This window comes from Panthera tigris, chromosome B1 (assembly GCF_018350195.1).
Source record: "Panthera tigris isolate Pti1 chromosome B1, P.tigris_Pti1_mat1.1, whole genome shotgun sequence".
Classification (NCBI taxonomy): Eukaryota; Metazoa; Chordata; class Mammalia; order Carnivora; family Felidae; genus Panthera; species Panthera tigris.
Genome location: NC_056663.1, coordinates 3,129,560 through 3,154,250, shown reverse-complemented (window position 1 = coordinate 3,154,250; position 24,691 = coordinate 3,129,560). Strand labels below are relative to the sequence as shown.

The following is a 24,691-nucleotide window of genomic DNA, read 5'->3' as shown; positions in this document are numbered from 1 at the left end:
AGCTTCGTCTCAAGATGTTTCTGCTGATTCCTCTTCGTTAAGAAAATATATTGATTTTGGTGTGGCACTTTGGAAAACAAACATAATTAAAAGAACATGATGTACAATTTTAGGCTTTAAATGGTACTACTACTCAGAAAGATAGGGTCCAGTTTTAGCTTTGATATTTGTTGGCTAGTGTCTAAGCCTTAGTTATTCCACTGGTAACTTAGCCAGTATTAACTGAACTGTTTATTTGATAATGAAGAATGCATCAGTCATATAAACATGAGTTCAGGGATTAATTTAAGTATTTAAAAAATTCTTCATATAAATGGAATTCATTATTACACATTCAGACTCTGATTTATTTAATGTAAATGTTTTTACTCTCAAAGAATGAATAAACAACAGGATCCCAGAAATTATTTAAAAAATGGTTTCGACACACTTCAGGGCCAATTATTGTTGGACCCATTTTGATTTCACTGAAGCCCCGAGCAATTTCTGATTGCATGTTGCATAGCTTTTTGCTCAAGGCAATAGATGACCCCTGAATGGTTATTGTTATAGGGCACCCGGGTCTGGAAGAGGTTTGTAATTTTAACGTATATTCTATAAAGCAGTTACCTGAGCTGAATTTAATTAAAAGTCTAATCACAAGACATTGTAGTACATGTAGCCACATTTAGTGTTTCATGTAAACATTTCTCTAAGAGACTCTGTGTATATTGCTGAACACAGCTGTAATTTATATAATAAAGATAACAGCACTATAACCATCTTCAGCAAGCAGCATCGAAGGCCACATTTTACATAAAGACGTGTATATCGTTCGTTGGTATTAATTGCTTTTCTGCAAGTGTAATTGTCTAGAAAACTCACTTTGAAGGTATTTCTGTGCCTAGTCGTTCGCAGGAAATTACGTTGGGAGGTATGGTTAAGGGGAATTCTTTTGGAGAAGCCCGAGCAGGATTAGAAACATCAGAGGCGTATCAAAAATTTACCTCGCTTGTCAAAACTGTCCCTGTCCAGACTTTTACAGAAAGTGAAATATGGGTTGCTGGACCTCACCTCAACCTGATGTGCCCTGGACTTGTTTCTTGGCTATCCCGTGTGATAGAGTACAGTGAGGTCTGGCTTGGAATTGTAGGGATATTCTAATTTATTTGTGATCAGACTTCAAAATCCCCATAAGGAATAGAGTCAAGAGGAAAGTGGTGGGCCAGTGACCTCCACTCATGAGACAAGTCTGTCCGGTCTCAGTGTTGAGCCTTAGCCAATGTGCCGGGAACCTGAGTTGGAAGCCTTTTGAGGACCTAACAGCTGAGCATGGGGCCAGGAATCAACACATCTGAGGTTTCTCCTTTCCTATTTAGACCACAGATTATACTTCTCTGTTGTAGACAGTGTGAGGAATTCGCCAGCCACGAGAACTTCAGCCATCAAAATGAGGAAGGAGACCATTAGTACTGACAAGTCCGCCGTGTCTGGCCTGGCTTCCAGTCCTTAGCCTGGAGCCATGGGGACAGCCACGGGGTTTAGCGTACCTCCCCAGCCACTGAGGAGCCAGTAAGAGAGAGGCGGGACAGCCGCGGCACTCCTCACTTTGTGGGATCCTCACAAGCGCAGTTTCGGTTATTAATCTTTATTTAACAGCCCTCCTCCAACCATGCGGCCGGAATCTCCGCAGAAACTTGTGGACGGGTGAACAGTTGCATAAAGAACAGACTTGCATTTTCACCGTTCAGTCCCCATGTCACTACACAAATAATGGAGGCACACCACCATCGCCGAGTGACCATGTCTTCTTTCCAAGTCCTCGAGTAGTTGAGCATGTGCATCTGCTACCAAGTTCGTGCACAGGGCATGTTGCGTTGCTGCCTCGTTTCCTCGATAAACCCACTTGACGTTCTGCATGGACATCATGAAAAAGGGCATTGGCCAACAAAGACAGAAGTAGAGAAAAAAATGAAAAGTGGTAACATGCGAAGTGAAATTGGAATCCAAGCTAGATGGAGATATAGGAGAAGTAGTTGGCAGTGGAAACATGGGCATTACCCTGTTTCGTAGACACCGAGACCCCCGGAGATGTACTCCAAATACATCAACTTCTGTCATTGCTGTTATCATTCCCCCCGGTCCTGCTTCTACTTCTGCATCCCCTAGTTCTGTTAACATCCACCTTCCTCCAAGTGGTTGGGGATTTTAATTATCAGGATTATCTTCCGCTCTTCCTTATTTCTCCTTCCTCAGTCTCCAGCATTTCCCCAAAAAGGAAGTCCAAGATGTCGGTCTACGTCTCACAGCATTCCTTTGGTAATTACGTTAAATTTCCTCATTATAAGCACTTAGAAAAAACTCAGTGCAGATGCACCAAAGCCTTGTCAGCTCTCCGTTTGTTCATCTTCCTTTCTTCTTATCTTACTCTTCCAGGTCCTTACTTAACATGCTCATTACCTTCCTTATTTTAATCTTCTCCCAGCTGACCTTTCCAAATCCTTGCTCTCCCCTCCCCAGTCTCTGCAACACTCCCATCGCTGATCAGCAAGCATAAGCTCCTTAACAAGAGCTGTAATACCGCCTTTGATTTGGCTTACTGTGCCTTCACAAATTTGTCTCCAACTACGAATAGATGCGTTAGTCCCTAATCCCAGCTGTGCTACACCAGCTCTGTCTCTTGACCTCCTTCTCCCCAATTACTCCTTCTTGCCTCATCTCCAGATTCTTCCCATCTGTTAGGACCCAGTTGAAATGTCAACTCCTCGACAAAAATTTCATTCTTATTATCCCATCTAAAAATAACCCATTTTCTTCTTTGAATTCAGCATTTCGATCCTACAGCTACCATCCATCTGAGCGTCTATCTGCGTGAATGTCATAAGCATGTATCCACGGATGGAAGGCAAAACTCTTCGTACCCTAAGCTTCCCTCCTGCCCACACTCACACGATCCTCAAATCTCACTAATGCCGTGACTGAAGCTCCCAGGTAGTACTCACGCACCCACCGTGGCCACCACTCTCCTGTTCAGACCCTTTTCATTCCTGAGACCTGTTAACTGACCATCCTGGGAGGGCTTTCTCTAGTCCGTTGTTCCCATGCTAGGGAAGGTGTTTTATTTTCTTTATTAAAAACATTGGTTTAATATGACCAAAAATGAAGGCATATATAGACATTTTGAAAAATGTAAAAAAAAAAAAAAAGACACACATTATACCTCTAGCAGACGTGATTATGAGCATGTTGACGTGTCTTACATGCATGTTATGTGTACCTGTGTCTATTCTGCAGTGTGAGTGGCTGTGGTTAAATATTGTCTCTTGTTAGTAATTTATGTTATTTCTAATTTTTGATATTATACATAATCATATGGAAAATAGTACTGCAAGTAAACTTTTGCTTATATTTATAATTAATACCTTAGAATACATTTCTAGGAAAATCTTTGTTGGGTCAAATTGTGGAAACATTTTTACATGCCTTTTTGTTTTGTGTTGTTTTTGTCTCTTGAGAGAAGGCTTGTGAGCTGGGGAGGAGCAGGGGGAGGCGAGAGGGAATCTTAAGTAGGCCCCACTCCCAGCCCAGAGCCCCATGTGGGGTTCAGCTCCATTTCACGACCATGAGATTAGGACCCGAGCCAGAGTCAGGAGTCAGGCACTCAACCAGCTGAGCCACTCAGGCACCCCCACATTTTTATAGGCCTTAATACAAACGTTTCTAGAAAGCAGAAATGATCATTTCACTTTCCCACTTCAGAAAATGATTTTTGGTCTGCTTATTATGTGCAAAATAAATTCAAGCTCACTGGCATGCAATTCAAAGTATCTATTTTCACTTATTTTTGAAACACTGGAAAAGTGTTGCAGAAAAATAAAAAGGCTGAAAACTAGTTGGCTGTCATCCTCGATGTGAAAGATGACTACTAAAAAATTGTTACGTATTTCTAGAATTTCACCATGCAAACACAAATCTGTACACTTTTATTTATTCATTTATCTATTTATTGAATTACTTTTACACAAATAGTATCACGCCGTAATTTTATTCTGAGCATTTTCTTCTCCGTTAATAAACATAGTCAGCGTTTTAGGTCCTTTCTCACAATTCCACCTCATCCCGTCTAGTCACCGCATAACAGTCCGTTGCCTGATTGTACCATCGTTTACTTAAACCATACCCTGTAGGGACACGTGGGTGGTTTTCGGTTTGTCACTGTGATCAGCCATGCTGTGTATGCACATTTACGTTTTTAGGGCCGTTAATGAAATTGCTTTTAAAAAGAATAGTTATGGCCTCCACCAGTGTATGAAAAGGGAGGGTCTCCACAATTTCACTGAAACCAAATAAAGTCTTAATCTTTGTCAGTCTGGCGGGAAGAGAAACTGTCTCTACAACATTTTGTTTCTTGTGTTTATTTGTTGCTTTTATTTTTTGACGTTTTTGACATCTTTTTGTATTTGTTTACTAATTTTGTCCCTTTGCTTGTACTTGAATTCCCTTCTTTTTTTCTGTCTTACAAGACCCCTCCTAGACATCTTGAGGCAGAATTGGACACATGTCCCTCTGTATCGACCTGAAGCTTTATGCGTACCTGTTGGAGCTTGTGATGTGGCCTTGTAGTGTGTATGGGTTTTGTTTCCTCACGGGCCTGTGTCTGAAAGGAATGGGAGCTTTAGGATGATACTCTATTTTCTTTCATTTTTATTTTTTTATTTTATTTATTTTTTTTTAATTTTTTTTTAACGTTTATTTATTTTTGAGACAGAGAGAGACAGAGCATGAATGGGGAGGGTCACAGACAGAAGGAGACACAGAATCTGAAACAGACTCCAGGCTCTGAGCTGTCAGCACAGAGCCCGATGTGGGGCTCGAACCCACGGACCGTGAGATCATGACCTGAGCCGAAGTCGGATGCTTAACCGACTGAGCCACCCAGGCGCCCCTTTTCTTTCATTTTTAAATGTTCCCTACGTAGTTGTATAGAGTCTGGCGTATTGACGTTTCGTATTTCTTTTATTTTAAATGGCTGTTAAGTTTCTGTGTTTACATTTTGTTTTATCGTGTTTTTTGTCAGTCATGAGACAGTTTTCAAACTGGCAAAACTCACAGCACCAAGCTGCATGGTTGTTTGCGTGTGTGTGGAAGCTTCTCACGAACATGTAACATGTACGCCTGAACCTGCACCAACTGTCAGTCAGTATGTGGCTTGTTCATGAAATAACCCCCCACGTAATCAGCAGCCAGATAAGAAACCAGAAATACAGGATCATCAAGATACAACATGTGCCCTTTGAGCTCCATTTGAATCACTCATTCTCAAGGATAATCACTATCCTGCTTTAAGATGAGCTTTGCCTAATTGGAATAATTATATAAAGTGGAATTATACAGTGAGATTGGTGTTACATCTTCATTTCTGCAACCTTTCCCTCCCACTGATAGAGCTAGATTATTCCATTGCATGGATATACCATAATTTATTTATTCGTTCTGGATATTGATGGATGTGTGGATTGTTTTTATCTGGTGTGAGGTACCATATTGAATATGCCTTCATGTATTATTTGGTGAATACACATATGTTTTTCTCTTGGATGCATAGCTAAGCACTAGAATTTCTGAATAATGGTGAGTCCTGCACTCAGCCTTGGTAGATTCTGCCAAATGATCTCCCTAAGTGATCATATCCCTGTCTTACTCCCATCACCACTTAGTTAAGATGTCCAGGTTTCCACCTTCCAAATACACTTGGCATTGACTATCATTTTCTTTCTTTCTCTTTTTCCTTTCCTTTCTTTCTTTCTTTCTTTTGTTCTTTCTTTTCTCTTTCTTTTCTTTCTTTTTCTTTCTTTCTTTCTTTCTTTCTTTCTCTCTCTCTCCCTCTCTCTCTCCCTCTCTCTCTCCCTCTCTCTCTCCCTCTCTCTCTCCCTCTCTCTCTCTCTCTCTTTCTTTCTTTCTCATTCATGCATTCATTTTGACATAGACAGAGACAGTGTGAGTGGGGGGAGGGGCATAGAAAAAGGGACAGAGAGAATCCCAAGAAGGCTCTGTGCTGTCGGTGCAGAGCCCAGTGTGGGGCTCCAACTCACAAACCGTGAGATCATGACCAAGGCCAAAACCAAGAGTCAGAGGATTAACCAACTGAGCCACCTAGGCGCCGCTCTTTTTTTTTTTTTTTTTTAATTTATTTATTTAGTTTGAAAGAGAGAGAAAGAGTGAGAGAGCACATGAGCAGGGTAGGGACAGAGAGAGAGAATCCCAAGCAGGCTCTGTGCTGTCAGCACAAAGCTAGATGTGGGGCTTGATCTCATGAACTGTGAGATCATGACCTGAGCCAAAATCAAGAGTTGGACACTTAACCAACTGAGCCCCAGGTGCCCTGACTTTTTCATTTTAGCCATGCCAGTGAGTGTGTAGTAGTTTAAATTTGCATTTTCCTGATGATTCATCAAGGACAACATGCTTTTATATATGTTTATTTTTATAAACATCAAATTTTTATGTTTATTGGCCTTTTGAATATCCTCTTTTTATAAATTGCCAGTTGAAGTCTTTTGCCCATTTTTTTTTTGTGTACCAGATTGCCTATCTTTTACTTTTCGATGCGTATATAGTTTATATATATATATATATGTATATATATATATAATGCAATATGTTGTTAATTATATGTTTAACAATTGCTCTAATATTCTTCAGTCTTTTAATCTCATAAGAATGTCTTTTGATAAATATGGATTTAATATCAATGAGTCAAATTTATTTTGACTCATTTTTCTTTTATGGTTAGTGGTTTTCTTACCATTATTTACATTGTGTTATATCAAATTGTTTTTTTTTTAGAGTTATTAATATTTAGGGGTCAAGATTAGGAAGTCCTGCCTTCCCAAAGTTATATAAATATTGTGTTGAGTTTTCTTGCAGAAGACTTATTTTACCTGCACATTTGTATCTCCATTTCATCTGGAATTGATTTTTGTGTACAGTGTGAGGAATATTCAGGTATTTTGTTGTTTTTGCTGTTGCAATTAGTGAAATTCAATTGGCCATTTGTTGAAGTCAGTCTTTCTTCATTGAAGTATATAATGCGATCTTTATCATACACCAGGCCATCATAGACATGTGGGTCTGTTTCCAAACTTTATTGCATCCCCTGGCTCTATTTGTCTAACCAGTGTCATACTTTCCCATCTTAATTATTTAATTATTTTATAATAAGTCTTAATATCTGGTGCTATAGTCCTCCAGCTTTGCTCTTGGTAATATAGATTGCTCTCACTGTTCTTGACTCTTTGCATTTCCATATTCATTATAGAAATACTTGTTACTTTCCACAAAAGAAGTTTCTAGGATTTTGACTGGAATCACATCATATCAATAGAATTTGGGGAAACCTGATATCATTTACAGTGCTGAATTTTCTGATCCCTAACACAGTGTTTGGGATATTTATTTAGATCTTATATTACTTGTTTCGACAATGCTTTTCAGTTTTCTGTGTGGAGGTTTTTCACATCTTTTGTTGGAATTGTTCCTACCTACAGGATGCTTTTTTTATGAATGATAATAGTATTCTTATGTCGTGTTGTATTTGTGGCTACTATATGGAAATGAATTATATTTTTATATTTATCCTATGTAAACTTCTTATTCTAAGAGTTTGTAGGTTTTCAAATTTTCTCTAGGCATACAATCATGCTATCTACATTAGTAAGAGTTTATCTTCATTTTTTCCAAATCTTATGCCTTTTGCTTGTCTTATTCCAGGGGCTACAATCCCTAGAATAATGTTAATTAGAAGTAGTGATAGTTTCTTTCAGTGTTCTGTTCCCTGTCTCAGGGACTAAATTCTTAATTGTTCTTTACTTCAGTAAATACATTTTAATCATAGAAAAAAGTCTCCATAATGAAAAAAAAAATAAAAAATATTAAATTTTACCATCTGAAGTTATGAAATTCCCCCAGAATCTATAGGAAAATTATTTGAATTTGTAAATAAAATTACTTATGCAAGGTAAATAAAAATAATAGTGTTTTCTACTTTTTTTTTTTCACTTAGCTGTACTCTATGGACTTCTGGCTATATATATCACTATTTACTGAACTTTTAATTCCTTTGTTGTTAGACCATTTATCCTGTTTTCAATTTTGTCTATATGTTTGTATGTCTGTATGTTTGTCTATATTGAGCTCCCAGAGCCAATTTTGATCATCTACATTTTCTAGAAAACAATTTCATGCATAGTTTAAAGCATATTGCCATAGACTTACACATAGTAATTTCTTAAATTAGTTTCTTCACTTTTCATCTTTCCTTCATTAATTTGTATTTTTATCAAAAAGTATGACAAGCACACTGTATAAAAGTAAATCTACAGTGATAGTTACAATAAGTAGTAATTCTTTACATCACCTTAACTGCTGGAACTGATCGACAATATGAATTTTGCACTTATTAAGCCTAGTGTGTCCTGAGTAGCTTTAGTGAAAATCACTGAACACCTAGACACGTTCTAGTAAGACTGAAGCATGCCAAAGGCAGGGAGATCTAACAAACAGCCAAAGAAAGAAACACATATGTTATTAGCTTGATAAAAGGCATCTTAACACAGACTAAAAGAAGGAGATCTTTGAAAAACTAAAGGAAAATAACCATCAACCTGGAATCCTATAATCAAACTATCATTCCTTACCACAGGTACCTGTTATGCAATTACTGACACACAAAATAGTACTATACTTTGTTTAGGGGCATATATTCACCAGGAATATATGACAGTCAGGAACTTTTGTTCAGCTTAAGAACATAATTTAATATAGACACGACTGAATTGTAGGGAGACATTGGAAATGTCTTCTTATACATCTTTATGATTCATAGGTTCAATAGATAACAAGTTAGGAAGCTTATCGATTTGACCATGGACTTATTAGACTTATTTTAAAAAGATCTTCAACCTTTAAGTAGAACCTGAAAATTTTGTTCAAGTAAGTGTGAAACAGAAGCATGGTCACATACTAGGAACAAACTGTCAATGCATGTACACAGAATAACATATTTTTACCCCATATCCAGAACAAAATGGGATAGAAATAGAAATGTATGGCAAAAAAGTCACATAGGAGAGGAAAACTCCTCCCTTTTTCTTTTGTAACCTCTTGGGCTGGTCTGATAATTAACCTGATGTGAGATAAACTAACAGAAGAAGAAAAAAAAAAAAAACAAACAAATTTAATTCACATGTACAGAAACCCCACTGGAAATATAAGACTCAGAGCACTGACCAGAGCAGGCATGCTTTTATAGCTTTTAGACAAGGAGACCATAAATTTGTGAAGAATTGACGAGACAAAGATGTTTGGGTTTGGAGTGGTAGATTAGAGAGGAAGTCACGAGGTTTGCTTGCACAGCCTTCTCTGCCCTCGACCTGTGTCTCTGGTGGCAAGGATGTCTTTCTGGTTCAGAGGGTACTTTTCACAGAGGAGATTAATCTCATACTTTCAGGAGGACAAGGCGGGTCACACAGTCCCTCTTGCACCAGCTGTTTCTTAAGTAACTTTAATTCAAAATAACCAGTATTCCAACAGGACATATTTGGGGTTGGCAGATTCTGCTCCCCTTCAGTAAGAAAACACACCTTCCATTTTAAAAATTAAAAAAAATAGGGGGACCTGGATGGATCAGTTGGTTGAGCATCTGACTTTGGCTTAGGTCATGATCTCACAGTTCATGGGTTTGAGCCCCGTGTTGGGCTCTGTGCTGACGGCTCGGAGCCTGGAGCCTGCTTCGGATTCTGTGTCTCCCTCTCTCTCTGCCCCTCCCTGGCTCATGCTGTGTCTCTCTCTGTCTCAAAAATAAATAAACATTAGAAATATTTAAAAAAAAGAAAAAATAACTCTATGGTCTTGTAAATAGGCATAGAAAAAATAATATATTTCATGATCAACAACATAACAGGATAAACAGAAATCCTCCTACCATAGTAAACAGCAGCAGATTTTTCTTAAAATGAAGGGTTGTGACAAAATTTTTCAGCAAAAATATAATAATATAATATAATATAATATAATATAATATAATATAATATAATATGATATAAATATTATGACCTAATACATAAGCAGTAACAAAAGAGATAGCATGTTACAAAAGTGGGAAAACATGTTTTCAAGTAATTCATAGCCCATGGTTCTCTTTATTCACCTGTGACCCTTGACAATATCATCTAGTCCTTTGGTATAACAACCACTTATTTGCAGAAGACCCACACATTTGTTATTTTTGCTACTTTTTTTGGAACTCCCGCTTCATATGAACAACCGTCTCCTTACCGTCTCCACTCAGTGCCCATTAGGCACCTTGAACCCTACACGCCCCAAGCCCCTCCGTCCTCTGGTCTTCCCCACCCCACAAACCTCGCCCACCTATTCTTTGTCAACTCTGTGGATGGCACCCCCCCCAGCCTTTGTGGTTTCCAGGAAACTTGGGGTGACCTTGCTTCCTCTCTCCCCCGTGTGCCTCATCCCGTCCTGGTTCTGTCTTCACAATGTCTCCAGAGTCTGACAGCCTCTTAGTGTCTCCACTGCAGCTCCCCTGACAGCATGCATTTGCCTCCACTACTCTTGATTCGACATTTTCCTCCACACTCTGCTGTCCACACAGCAAGCAGAATAAAGGCTTTAAATCTTAGGTGAGATAGTTGCTTCACTGAAAATGTCCCATTGGCGTGTCACCCAGTGGACAAGCTGCAAGGCACTAAATGTTCCGACCCCCTCTCCCCACGCCACCCCTGCCCACTGTTTGTCTCACCTGAGCTTTCACTTCTCAGTCCCTCTCTCTGCTCTGGTTACACGGAGTGCCCGGATGTCCCCAGGGCTGAGGGCACACCCTCCCTGCAGTTTGCTTGGCTTCACACGTCCCTCCCATGGGGTATGACCGACCTCTCTGCCTCCTCTGAGTCGCTGCTGAAGCCCGGCCCCATGACGCGGCTCACCTAGGTACCCTGTTAGTACTTCAGCCCTTCCCTCCTGCCCCAGTGCTCTTTACTCTGCTTTGCTCTCTTCCTCCTCCGGTTCCATTTACCAGCCGCTGGCCGGCAGTCTTCTTCACTCGCATGAAGGGTCAAGGGTGGGGGCTCCGGCCTGGCCCCTCCCATCACCTCACCAGCTCCGTGAGAGTGGCTCTTCTAAGTTTCCTCATCTGATGCGTCCAAGATTGCAGGAAGAATGCCAGGACACAGCTGGTGATCAGTAGACACTTGTTGAGCCGCTGAACTGTATGGAGGGAGGGAAGCGTTAGAGACACAAAACACGTTCTACCTCGTGAGTCATCGGGGGATGCAATTTGCCTGGGATAGCATCCCTCAAGCACCAGATGTTCTATCTGTACGACTACCCGATGTCTGATAACATCGGGTGTTGGTAAGCACGTGACAGAACGAAGGCCTGCGACCACTACTGTGAGGCTCAGTGCTCAGGTCACTGGGCAGAACAGCTTGGAGATTCTGTTTGAGCCTAGAAAGATCCTGGGTGAGTTCACAGGGGTGCTTGCTGGAGCACCATTGCCATAATTAAGAAGTGGGAATGTGGCAGGGCGCCTGGGGGGCTCAATCAGTTGAGCATCTGACTCTTGATTTCAGCTCAGGTCATGACCTCATGGTTCTTGAGTTCAAGCCCTGCATCGGGCTCTGCGCTGTCGGTCCAGAGCCTGCTTGGGATTCTCTCTCTCCCTCTTTCTCTGCCCCTCCCCTCCTCTTTATCTCCCTCCCTACCTCTCTCTCTCTCTCTCACAAAATAAACTTAAAAATAAGATGTGGGAATGTGGCTATACTCTTGTGGTGAGCAAGACATAACGCATAAACTTGTCAAATCGCTGTGTTGAACACAACTAATATGACGCTGTGTGTTGACTATACTTCCACAAAAATAAGTAAACACACACACAGAAAACCTCAAAAATAAAATGTAAAAACAAACTATCCTTTAGTAGAGGACTAGAAAAATAAGTATTTACCCATGCTTTTACAGTGTAGGAACAAAACTGTACATTTTTCGGTGTGAAGGACTTTCATGTAAGTAACACTGAATGTAAAAAGCAACTTGAAAATGGTACCAGGACATACACCCCAAAATGACCTCTCTTACGCCATAAGCGTTCAATGTAGAAAACAGGACTAGAGATTGTCTGGGGAGACGTATGCACGCGGACATGGAAATGATGGAAATGTGAAAGGGGAAATGTACTAGGGAACAGTCCATCCACATTTTAGAAGTGTGCAGTGAGCAGAATGACCGATGAGTCCGTGGAAGAGAGGGTTGTGTGGCCGTGTCTGTAAGATTTTATTTTTGCAGACGATCTGCAGCCGAGGAGCCCAGCCCGATAGGCGGTACAGGGTCTGCTACAGCCTGTACTTTTCTCCATGTTAAAATTATTTTATGTCGACATCTTAGGATTTTTATCTCCCTGACAATTTTGTGTAACACGCGGTGAAGGAGAAACTGGAGACCAACCCCATCAGGAACTGGTGACTTGTGTTGGTCCGTTAGCTAAGCCCTTCCACGGGGCTGTTTGCTTGTCCCGACGACAGTCCTGCCCGGAAGAGTGAGCTTTCTAGAGGAGAGATGTTTTACGTTGCCCTGGGAGATGTCTGTAAATCTGATAGAAGTAGATGCAAATGTTCTCGAGACGGGAATTGTTGTCACACATTTCTGCCTTTGTGTTGGTATTTCAAATTATGCATTTTTCTGAAAATAAAACTTATAGAAACCAACAGCATAAGATGAGATGGTTCGGGTCCAAGGACAGCATCCCCGTGCTTCAAAGAGGGCCTTTGCAGGTGTCTCTCTGGGCACGGATGCTACCACCTAGTGGGGTGTTTCAGGAACCACACGGAAGCCACGGAAAGATCAGACTTTGATTAGCTTAAAGCCAAGCGATGTCGAAGTCGCCTTTGATTTGTGAGCCCGAGAAAGCTTTGAATTATGAAAAGAACTGACAGTCTCAGAAGGAATCGTTCCATTGTTTCGTCCTTAACACGCGGCTCTGCATAGAGCTTGGCGGTGTGTGTCCGTCAGGGGCAGAAGGGATCCTCGGTGCACCAGTGGGTCCACGTCCAGGAGGCTCGGTCCCCTCTGCCTCGTTGTCAGGTGACACCGTGTCGCCGGGGTGTGGGCAGACGAGATGAGCTCGCGTGCATTCCCGGTGGTGCTCAGGTGTTCTCGTGGAGCGGGAAGCCCTCTTCCGAGTAAGTGTGCCAGCTGTGCTCTCTCCCGCAGCCTGCACTTCATCGTGTTTGACACCGAGACGGCCCATGACATCCTGAAGGTCTGGGACGGCCCCGTGGACAGTGACGTCCTGCTGAAGGAGTGGAGCGGCTCCATGCTCCCCGAGGACATCCACAGTACCTTCAGCTCGCTCACCCTGCAGTTCGACAGCGACTTCTTCATCAGCAAGTCTGGCTTCTCCATTCAGTTCTCAAGTAGGTGACGGCTGCCCTCTCCCTCGTCCTCGCGGTCATTTGTGCTGCCGTTTGTGTCCTTAGGCCTCGCCCCTAATGGAGGTAATTTCTGTGGAGCGTAATGGGAAATTTTGAAAATGCGTCTCAAGAGAAAAGTCCGTTTCAGGGAACGCTCGCGTTGGCAGGAAGGGTTGGGCATCGCATGTCCGCGGTTACGTGAAAAAATACACACACAACTTTAAAGGCTCGAGTTAACTAGGGAAATTTGGGCCCAAGACATGTGTGGATCTCTACCTGAATGTAAAGTTTATCGCTGGTGCCCCCGCAAAACCTGTACCAACTCCAGGCTCCCTGATTGTGCTATGGAGTCCCCATGCCATGGAGATGCTCACCTGCTGTGCTCTGAGTGTCCGTGGTCAGCCACCCCAAACACAAGTGCCCTGATTCTTCTCCTTCTTTGGACCAAGGTCTTGAGTACTTCACTTGAGACGGTGATCTCTGGGCGATCGCTCACGGGACACAGTGTTCGCACATTTGAGCTCTTACCTCCTGAAAGACAGGTTCCACCTTGGCTTTTTTTTTTTTTTTTTTTAACTCTCCAGCCCATTTTCAATGAGCGGTTTCTCAAGAAGGAAGGAGTGAAGATATTCTGTGGAAGTTCCACTTTTTTTCAAAATTTTTTTAATGTTTATTTATTTTTGAGAGAGACAGAGACAGAGCGTGAGCAGGTGAGCGGCAGAGAGAGGGAGACACAGAATCCGAACAGGCTCCAGGCTCTGAGCTGTCAGCCCCATGAGATCATGACCTGAGCCGAAGTCGGACGGTCAACCGACTGAGCCACCCAGGTGCCCCGGAAATTCCGCTTTTGAGTGCCCTTCAAGTTGCACCACGTAGAGGTCATATGATTTGGCGGTGCACGTGGTCAGCCGTGGGCGTAAGACAAGTGGGGTTTGCACATAACACCTTCCAACCCGCCTCATCCCTTGGCAGGTCACTGGTGAGCATATTTAGGATTTACATAAGCAAATGGACTTAGCTCAATTTAATGCTTTAAAAGGTTGCTAATAAAAATGAGATTATCATCTGCACAATTTTTTATCTCTGGTTTTACTGCGCTTCGAGCGTGGTAATTTGCAATAATTTGCAAGCATGTGCTAAATTTTTCACCAGTCTTTGGTAAAAACATCAGAGGTAAGTTTGTTCCAGCGAACCTAGCTTGGGGGAAAATGTCCTTCATCTTAAGAATTTTGCTCTTTATCTTCAGAAATGGTGGTGAGTAGACAGTAGATGTGTAATCTACTGTCCTTCTCTGGCAAAACAAAAATGTTGGCAGCACTATGAGGTTATGTTTGTTTTTCTCTCTTACCTGTTGTATACTTTCCTAATTTGTCTTAACAGATAACTTTTTAGAGCAATTTCAGGTTCACAGCAACATTGAGAGGAATACAGAGGTTTCCCGTATACCCTCCCCCAAATGCCCAGCCTCCCCCGTTGGCAACATCCCCACTAGATGGTGCATTTGCCACAGTTGATGAACCCATGCTGACATCGTCATCACCCAGAGTCCACAGTACGTGCTACGGACGTGCACAAATGTGCAATGACATGTATCCACCATGATAGCGTCGTACATTCATCCATGGCCCTGCACATCTCTGTTCCACCTGCCCACCCCTCCCCTATGCCCTCAGCCACTGGCAACCACGGATCCCTTTACTGTCTCCATGGGTTTGCTTTTCCCAGAATGTCACAGAGTTGGAATCACTCAGTGATTCCCGCGCTACAGGATGCTTTTTCCGATGGGTTTCTTACACTTGGTGATATGCATTTAAGGCTTCCCCGTGTCTTTGCACCTCTTCTTAGTGATGGATAACTCATTTCTTTTTAGCGATGAAAAATACTTCACTGTCCAGATAGACCAGAGCTTCTTAACCCATCACTACTGAAGGGCATCCTGGTTACATACAGGTTTTGGCAATCATGGGTAAAGCTGCTGTAAACATTCTTGTGCAGGTTTTTGTGTGAACGTAAGGTTTTAATTCATTTGGGTAAATACCAAGGAGCTTGATCACTGGATCCTACGGTAAGAATATGTTTGGTTTTGTTCTTGGCCTTTTAAAACCCTTCCTTTTTTAAAATTCTTGCAGAGCCCGGAAACCGCTTATTTTCCTGTGTTCCTTCAGGATTCCTTCTTTTCAGGAAAAGACAACTTCCTACTTTGGGTTTTTGTTTTAAAGGCCCTTTGTTTTATATGAGAATAACAGACATTTTAATTCTCCTTATATGTTGATGTTTAGGAAGTGTACAACATAAACACATCCACTGAAGTTCCTACAGAAATGAAACTTGCTTATTTTTTTGTAAATTCAGTGTTCCAGGTGCTCTAGTTTGAACCATGTGAAGGTGTCAATTTTATACATAAGAATGTGTGACTATTGGCAAATCATATGGTTTTACAAGACCCTTGTGCATGAACTTTCCCCCCTCCATTCCCAGCTACTAAGTCCCTCCGTCTGGTACACTTTGAGAAATTCCACATTAAGGGCAAAAATATACTATTGATTCTGAGGTTCTATTATTAATTGGGTTTCTGCAAGGTTGTCTTAAAAACTCTATAAAAAGGCCAAAAAATATATAAAATGTTGCTTGTTATAATTTAGATTATTATAAATTAGATTATAATTATAATTTATAATTTTTCCCAGACTCTAAGGAAACTTGGGCTTCTCTGTTGATCTCTAAAGATTTGTGACTGACCTTCTGTCTCCTTTTTTATTGCTTTATTGGTGAATTGAAGATATTGTACCAATTTCTAAGGACATTTGCATTTAACCCTGCATTCTGTGTTGTACATTTTCTCTTTGCATTTTAGATTATTCTCTGCCTTTTCCCAAGCTGCTCGCTGACCCTAGAGGTGAACATGTGTGCACTAGGCCTTCTCTCCTATTTGGATTCATCCACTGGGGAGCTCTGGCAGGACATGAGAAATACAGGATGTAGTGTGTGGCCGGGGGTTTGATGTACCCTGTTCCCTCTCCTGTCAATTTCCCTGGGGCTGGCTCTGTCCCTCCGTGGAAACTTACTGCTTTTCTCAAGAAGCTGTGTCTGTCCATGTTCTTTCCAGATACTTATAACCAGTTCTCAGCAACCACACCTCTACCTGGGGTTAACCTTTTAACGAAGCCCTCTCAAATAATCCTATTGGAAGTGTGCTCTAGGTTTTGTGTTGGATCCTTATTTAATTGTAAATAAGGTTGCAGTCCCGTGAGCGACATTGGGAAGCCTGTGAAATGGTCAAGCGTGTGTTCCACTCTCTGTTATTAGAACAAAGGCCATTTCTCTGTTTTCTAAGTGAAATTATATCCACTTCAAGCTCCTATGCATGAAGGTAGATGAGAAGTCCAGTATCGGTCTGTTGTACAAAGCCCCCTCCCCATGTTGTGGTGTGTGGGGAGTCAGGATGTGTTCTGTGTGGTGAGTAGGAGGAGACCAGGTCCTCTGTGCTCTCTTTGGGTGCTGTTCTTGCCCTTGGTGGCCACACAGATTCGTCTCACGGAGGCTCTGTCTGTGGACAGAGCTGGAACACAGCGGCCCTGCCCCTCTCCACAGCCAAGATGCTCCATGAATTTCGAGTAAAGTCTGCCATTTCTGGGACACCAGTGGGAGTGAGATACTGGGACACAAGACTCTGTGTCTCTGAGAACTTGATGAAAAGTTGACTCTTACACCTAGTTACCCTAGATGTAACAGTCAGAATTTGCCCAGGACAAAAATGTTTCCTAAAACCCCTGTCAGGTAATAAAACTGACACGCCCGTGTTCCAGGAACCCCGGTCGGCACCAGTGCACTGGGGCATTTTGGTCAACCTACCCTTACCCATGACCAGTGTGCCAGTCTCCGTCTCTGCAGTTGTGGGACCTTCCTTTCCTCATCAGACTTTGCTCATGGGAGGCCCCATTGAGAAACCAAATTTAAACTGGAGTCTTGCTGAACCCAAGGTCTGAATCTCCTCAAAATATGCAAAAGAGTCCATCTCTCCAGGCCAAAAGGGCTTTGCTCCTCTTCTGTAAGTGAGAAGAAGGCAAAGTCCATAAATTTTTATCTATGATCTTGAGACAACAACAACAACAAAAGCACTTTATGTATAAGTTAGATTGTTTTAGCATTCATAAGTCAAGCTAATGTTAAAATTTGAAGTATTAGCACCACACTGCGATTTCAAAATAAAATTTTAAATGATGGAACTGAAAAAAAAATGTTTTCCTCATGTAATTGATGCCAAGTATAACCACTGTTCCCAGGCAAAAGTGCCCTTTATTCAATAATATTAAATTCGAGTTTTCTTGATAAGCCATTTTAACTTGATAGCATGCCAATAATATGTGAACTAAGAATTATAGGTGTCACTGAATTACTGGAGGGAAACATACTCATTTGGGCATTGGTTTTCTTAGAGGTACTTAAATCATCAGATTTTAAATAAGCATAAAGCATAAGAACTTGACCTCACTGCCACTGTATGTCTCAGGCACGTGACTCTGTACTAAGTTGGAGCTTTTCAATTTTGACGACACCCCTGTTCTCAAAATGCCTTCTTCAGCTGCTTCTGTCTTTCTTAGTCCTCTTTCTTCCACTGGCCACTCTTTTGTGGCCTCAGTTTTTTGTTTTTGTTTTTGTTTTACCATTGTACTGTTATTTAATTTTGTGTGCATATTATCACTATTTTTTAAATTTAAATCCAGGTTAATTAATATATAGTGTAATAATTTAGGGGTAGAATTTAGTGATTCATCACTTACCTATAACACCCAGTGCTCACCCCAACGACTGCCCTCCTTAACGCCCATCACCTATCTAGCCCATCCCCCCACCCAACAACCCTCAGTTTGTTCTCTCTAGTTAAGAATCTCTTATAGTTTCTCTCCCTCTCTGTTTTTCTCTTGTTTTTTTTTTTTTCTTCCCTTCCCTTATGTTCATCTGTTTTGTATCTTAAATTCCACTTAAGAGTGAACTCATATGATATTTGTCTTTCTCTGACGGCCTTATTTTGCTTAGCATAATACACTCTAGTTCCATCCACGTTGTTGCAGATGGCAAGACTTCATTCTTTTTGATCGCCGAATAATATTACATTGTGTGTGTGTGTAAACATTAAATATTTTTTTAAATTATATCTATATCTGTGTCTGTCTGTGTCACATCTTCTATATCCATTCATCAGTCAGTGGACATTTGGGCTCTCCCCATACTTTGGCTATTATTGATAATGCTGCCAGAAACATTGGTGGGCATGTACCCCTTCGAAGCAGCACTCCTGGAGCCTTTGGATAAATCCTTAGTAGTGCAATTGCTGGGTCATAGGGTAGCTCTGTCTTCAGCTTTCTGAGGAGCCTCCATAGTGTTTTACAGAGTGGCTGTGGCAGCTGGCACTCCCATCAGCAGTTCTGTTGCGGCCTCTTTTGCTGGTTTTCCTCTTTCTGCCCTCAAACTCTAAAGGCTGGATGTGTCTAGGTTGACATCATGTGTTTCTTCCTGTCAACATTCACTCCTCGGGTTTTATCAGCCAACCTTCCAAAACCTCTGCCCTGAGCATCCACTGTCCATTTGCCACTGCTCCCTGCCTTCAACTTGGCACATGAAACTTGGCCTCACTTCCAACCCAGTCGTCTCCCAAAGCTGACGTTCTTCAAGTCTCTCCTGTCATGGCAGATGGCAACTCCATTCTGCTTGTTGTCCGGGCAAAGCCTCCGAAGTCATTTTTTTTTTTAGAAATCTCTTTCTCACACCCCATATAACCCCACAACAAATTCGGTAGGGTCCATATTCAAAACCCCAAATCCAACCAGTTGTCTCAACCTGTGCACTTGCCACATTGGTCTAAGTCTTTTGGGCTTGGGCTGAGTTATCCAGGCTTCGTCTCTCCTGCTTTTGCCCATTTACTAACTTACCTGAGCACAGGAACCAAGATGAGTCTTTAATAAATGCTATAAAATCTTCTGTGCAAACTTCCCCTAATCCACATTTTCAACACCACCCTCAATCACTGCCCTCCATCCTGTCAAACCCCCTGTAAGTTAACACTCCAGCAGAACACCAACCTTCCCTGGGGGTGTCCCCCATATATGGTGTATGTCCATTTTACATACTTAAATCCCCACCCTTATCTCTTTGCTGGCTTAATGAATCCTAGTGTGGCCACGGCCACCTTTGAAGATTCCTTTAGCGAATGAGTCCTTTGTCACTTAACAGTCCCCAGATCCAACACCCATACATCTGGTGAAGTGCTTATTGTGTCATCTGTGAGTACTCTGTTTGTTGTTGCTAGACTCAGTTCCTGGAGGGCAGACTGTATTTGTATTTCTACAACCTGATAATGTGATTAGTGGCTAAAAGGATTTGCTAATTGAAAATGCTTGAAAATACTGAGATGACTTCGACTGCATGACAAACAGTGTGTCATCTACAGAAAATGATGGTTTTGCATTAACTTTGGCTTCATTCAAAACTTTTAATAGGCAAGACCTTAATCATAAATATTTAAAGACTAATTTTAATAATAAAGCTTCTTTTTTCCCTCCTGGGTTATTTTCTACCCGATGTTGATAGTTAAGATAAATGATCTTCAATGTTTATTATTAGAAGTGTAGTGGCCAATATAGACTGTGTTTTGACTAGTCAAGATCGCATTATACAGATTCAATGAAAGTCAGGCATCTTTGTTGACGATGTATACCTTTATTTATCCTTGATTACTTAATTGTTTATACCATTCAGAAAGCAGGCAGAACATTTTCATTTTATAAAGCTTAATGCCCATTTTTAACATGAGCATAGTATAATCTATCATTTGATCAATTTGGTTATCTCATTAAATCATGATCATTTTTTGCCCCTGCTCTAAAATACTTTTGGGACAGGGACAGCTGTTTACTGAGGGTAAACTGAGGTTTACTGAGGTTGCTTAGTCTCAACCCCGCATGTGTGTGTGTGTTTCACAGCTACGGATGCAGGAAGGTGTGCAGCACACGCTTCCCTGTGTGTTTTTACTACACTTGCCCGTAAGACGAGCTCTTCTGAGCTTGGAAATGAGCTGTTGACACTCACAAGATATTCAAACCCCATTAAAGATCCATTGTCCTGCCAGCTCGGAGCAGCATGTAAAACATGAGAACAAGCATCGACTAGTGCAATTATGCTAATTGTAATCAGCCTAACACTTTTCATTAAAGCTTAATTACCATTTAATCATGCATAAAATGCAAGAAAATGGAGTTGGGCACAGAAAACTGACCTTTGCTCCGAGGGTTAAATAAGCTTCAGCTGAGCCTTCAGTGGTCTCTACCATCCGCCCTTCCTTCTTAGGGAAAACAGCCCTGGAGCAAGTTGGCACGTCAGATTCTGTGGGATGGATTTCTTCGTAAATCACGGCTGTAACTTAGCGGCTGCATGACACCTCTTCCTAATTCGCTTTATTGAGAGATAATTTAGTAGGTAATTTTCAGGTGAAAAAAATCATTTGCTGTTTATAATGAGAGAGGCTGTTGGGGCTGCCAGTCGCCAAATGGGCTGGGATTGTGTCATGGGAGAGATCCAGCCACGAGCCCTGAGTTTACGGGCCCGGTGTCCGTGACGCACAGCACATGGCAAGTGTGACTACTGATCCTCTCTGCTCTCCCAGAACTTGCCTCAGGGGACCGATGGAGAGCTGACCGCAAACTCTCACCATTGGCCGCTCACACACACAGATTGTGAGCAGCTCAAGGTGGAAGAGTTTTATTCAACTTTGATTAGCAGCACCCAGCTCATGACAGAGGCACAAAGCACGTGTACTGCATTGATTGAGCATGAGATGCCACCTTAGCTGGGGCTCTAAATCCCACGTTCCGTGGGAAGCTGGGATTTTAGCTGGATTAGTCTTGTCTGATAGCAACAAGATTGGTAAGGAAAGGAAAGGAGAGAAACAGGACAGGTACATGACACCTTCGCTGTTTGTGAGAACATATCTTGTGTCCCTCCACTTTAATGAGATATAATGTGACACCGATAGAAGTAGGGTGTACAACCTGGTGATTCATACGTTTATATTTCGCAGAATGATTAGCACGTTCGTTTTTGCTAACACCTCCATCACATCGCGTAATCACCATCCTTTTCGGTGGTGAGAACATGTAAGATGTACTCCCTTAGCAACTTTCGTGTGTATAATACAGCACTTTTCACTATAATCACCGTGCATCGGACTCCTAGAATTTATTTACTTTGTTACTAGAAGTTTGTACCATTTGACCAGCATCTCCCCATTTCCCACATCGTCCAGCCTGTGGTAACTACCTTTCTATGATTCTATGATTGTGACTTTTTTAGATTCCACCTATGCGATGTATACAGTATTTGTCTTTCTGTGTCTGATGTAGCTCTGCACACACACACACACACACACACACACAGAGAGAGAGAGAGAGAGAGAGAGAGAGATCTGCAATGGGATTACATCTTTATCAGTTCACCTGTTCAGGGACACTTAGGTTGTTTTCTTATCTTGTCTGTTATGAATATGTCTTGTCTGTTATGATCCTATTCAAGATCCTATTTTGATTTTCTTTGGATAAATGCCCCATAGTGAGACTGCCGGATCATACTGTAATTCTACTTTTTAAAATTTTTTTAGGAAATTCCGTACTGTTTCCCACGGTGGCTGCACCAATTTATATTTCCACCGACAGTGCACAATGGTTCCCTTTTCTTGAGGATATCTCTTGGATGCTTGCTATAAAAGAGAATATCAACATTTTTCTATAGAACGACCATCTGGAGTATCATCTGTAACTGCCTTCCTGCTAACATAGATCCTACCCACACTCAAAGCTCATTGATCAGACCTCAGGCAACAGTGATGTCTGTGGATAGCCACGGCCTGCCCACCCTTCACCAAGACGTGGGACATAGAATTTCCCATGAATCTCAAACTCTAAATCAACACATGATATATTAGGCAGACTTATGCAACCTTATTTTGAGGAAAGGGAAATGCTCCCAAATTTAATAGACTGAATTATCACAATGTCTTTAAAAACATGTCATTCAAAAATAAGTTGAGTCAGTAAGGAGAGCATAGAGAGTGCAAATCACCGTGGCAATAAATGTTGAGATTAACCATCTAACCACACCCTGTCCTTGGTAAGGGTTACCCTTGGGCTCATAATGTGTGTGATACCATAGGTATAATAATTTCACAGTAATGAATTTAACTGTTCATTTGTGCACTCATGCATGGATCCATTTATTTGCCAACAAATATTTGACCCCTTCCTATTATGTTTCTGATATGATGCTGGTATTGGAAACCCACAGTTGTGGAAGGCAGAAATTGCCCCAGTCATCAAAAATGGTAGGAGAAGGGCAATTAGATAATGAATGTCTACAATGTGAATGGTTATAGCACCACTGAAACAACGTATGCCATTCAACAGCAATCCTGCACGTCTCTGGTTCCCGCAGATCCTATCCATGTCCTTGCCCTCCCTTGGATGACCTATCCAGCCCTGGGATTCTCAGTTCCCATCTTGTCTCTGGTTCCTGCAGATTCTATCCGTGTCCTTGTACCCCCTTGGATGACCTGTCCAGCCCTGGGATTCTCAGCTCCCATCTTCTACCCTTTGGTCTTCTCCACTGCATTTCCCTAACTCCTCTTGGGGTTCTCACTGGTCATGCTTCACCTAAAGCTCTTGAAAAGTTAAGTTCAAACCTGTCTCTCTTCTACTCTCATATCTATCTGTCTCCGCCCCCGTTTACTTCATTCCTTTGCTCTTACTGGGGCACCGAGGCTGTTGCTTTCTCCTTCCTATTCCTTCCTCCTAATTTGTGATTCCTCTTCCCTTACAGAGCAATGTCTTCTGTAGAATCTCTCCTGTGATATGCTGGACCCCCTTGTCTTGTGAGCTTTGTGCTATAGTCATCTGCCCTCATTCTCGTGCAGCCTGGGAGAGCCCCTGATAAGAGCCACATGAGCTGACAGCTTCTTCCACAAGATATGTTGGCCATCACCTCACCGGGGCTCAGCTATGGTAACTTGTCTGGTGAGCTCTTGTCCCCACTCACCTTATCATTTTCCAGTCTTCACCACTTTCCTCCAGTCATCAAACTGGTCATATTCTCTTTGACTTAATGGATGACTTCAAATCATACCTCAGCAAAGACAAAGCCGTCAGAAAGGTGCCTTCTACTTCCCTCCGCCAGACATACAAACCTGCTGTTGTCTCTGTTTGCTCACTCCTGTGACCCAGAATATCAGCCTCTTCTCCCTAGCAAGGCTCATCCTAACTAAGGATATCCCCGCAGCTGCCACAGGGGACTTTGCTCTGTTTTGACCTCTTTCTTTCCTTAATTTCATCCTTCACTCTCCCTGACTCCTTCCTTCTGGTATGTAATCGCTCAAATCACAGTGTAGAATGAATATGTTAAGACTGCCTTTGCCACCTTTGGGACCCATTTGTTGGTCTTCTCCCACTAGAACAAAACCTTATAGCATGGTCGCATCATGACAGCCATTGTCCAGGTGATCAGGATGGGACCCCCATCCTGGAAGCCACCACAGCAGCTAGGTCTCCACCAGCACCAGGCTCAGTCCAAAGGGCCGTTCAGGGGAAGGCTATTGTATTGTACTTGCATTTGAGAAAGACCACTTTGACAGAAAGCCAAGTCTGATCAAGCTAAGCGCCTGCTTGAAAACTACTCTAGTTTCTAGTTCACATGATGAATTCTGTCACATGACCTTGCGTTGGTCAACATCCGGCTTCTGTCTGCCTCTCCATTCTACCTCGCTTCTTCTCCTGATTTCCATCAGATCCTTTTCTCTTGTTTTCAGACCTTCGCTTTCCTGTTCCCTTGGCCAACACTACCCACCCCCTGGTCACTGTCTTCATTTTACAAGTCGCAGTGAAATGCAATCTCTTTTAGGAAGTCCTCTGAACTGAAACCATAAATAAGAATACATTTTCTATGATTTTTTACCACTTCCCCTTCATAATATTCACCCTGAATTATTTTTATAACTTCCTGGTTGTTATTGAGCACCCTGGTACTCAGAGGTCATCAATATTTTGCACTAATTAGTTCATTTACTTTCTGCCTCACAGTTGACACATGATAGATAGTTTTTTGCCTTTTTTAATTTTTGTTTTATTTTGTGTGTATGTGTCTGTATTTTCTGCTTTTTTTTTTTTTTTTTTTTTTTAGTTCTTGGTACTGGTGAG

General features: G+C 41.9%; 1 protein-coding gene across 1 annotated transcript in view; it reads left to right on the top strand.

Moving 5' to 3' along the window:
- The window catches only part of CSMD1 (CUB and Sushi multiple domains 1), a 669,247-nt gene that overhangs the window by 359,503 nt on the left and 285,053 nt on the right, over positions 1 to 24,691 (top strand). The window contains exon 21 of the mRNA XM_042982757.1: positions 13,258 to 13,460. Coding sequence (XP_042838691.1) covers positions 13,258 to 13,460 — 203 coding nt within the window. The remainder of the gene's footprint in view (positions 1 to 13,257; positions 13,461 to 24,691) is intronic.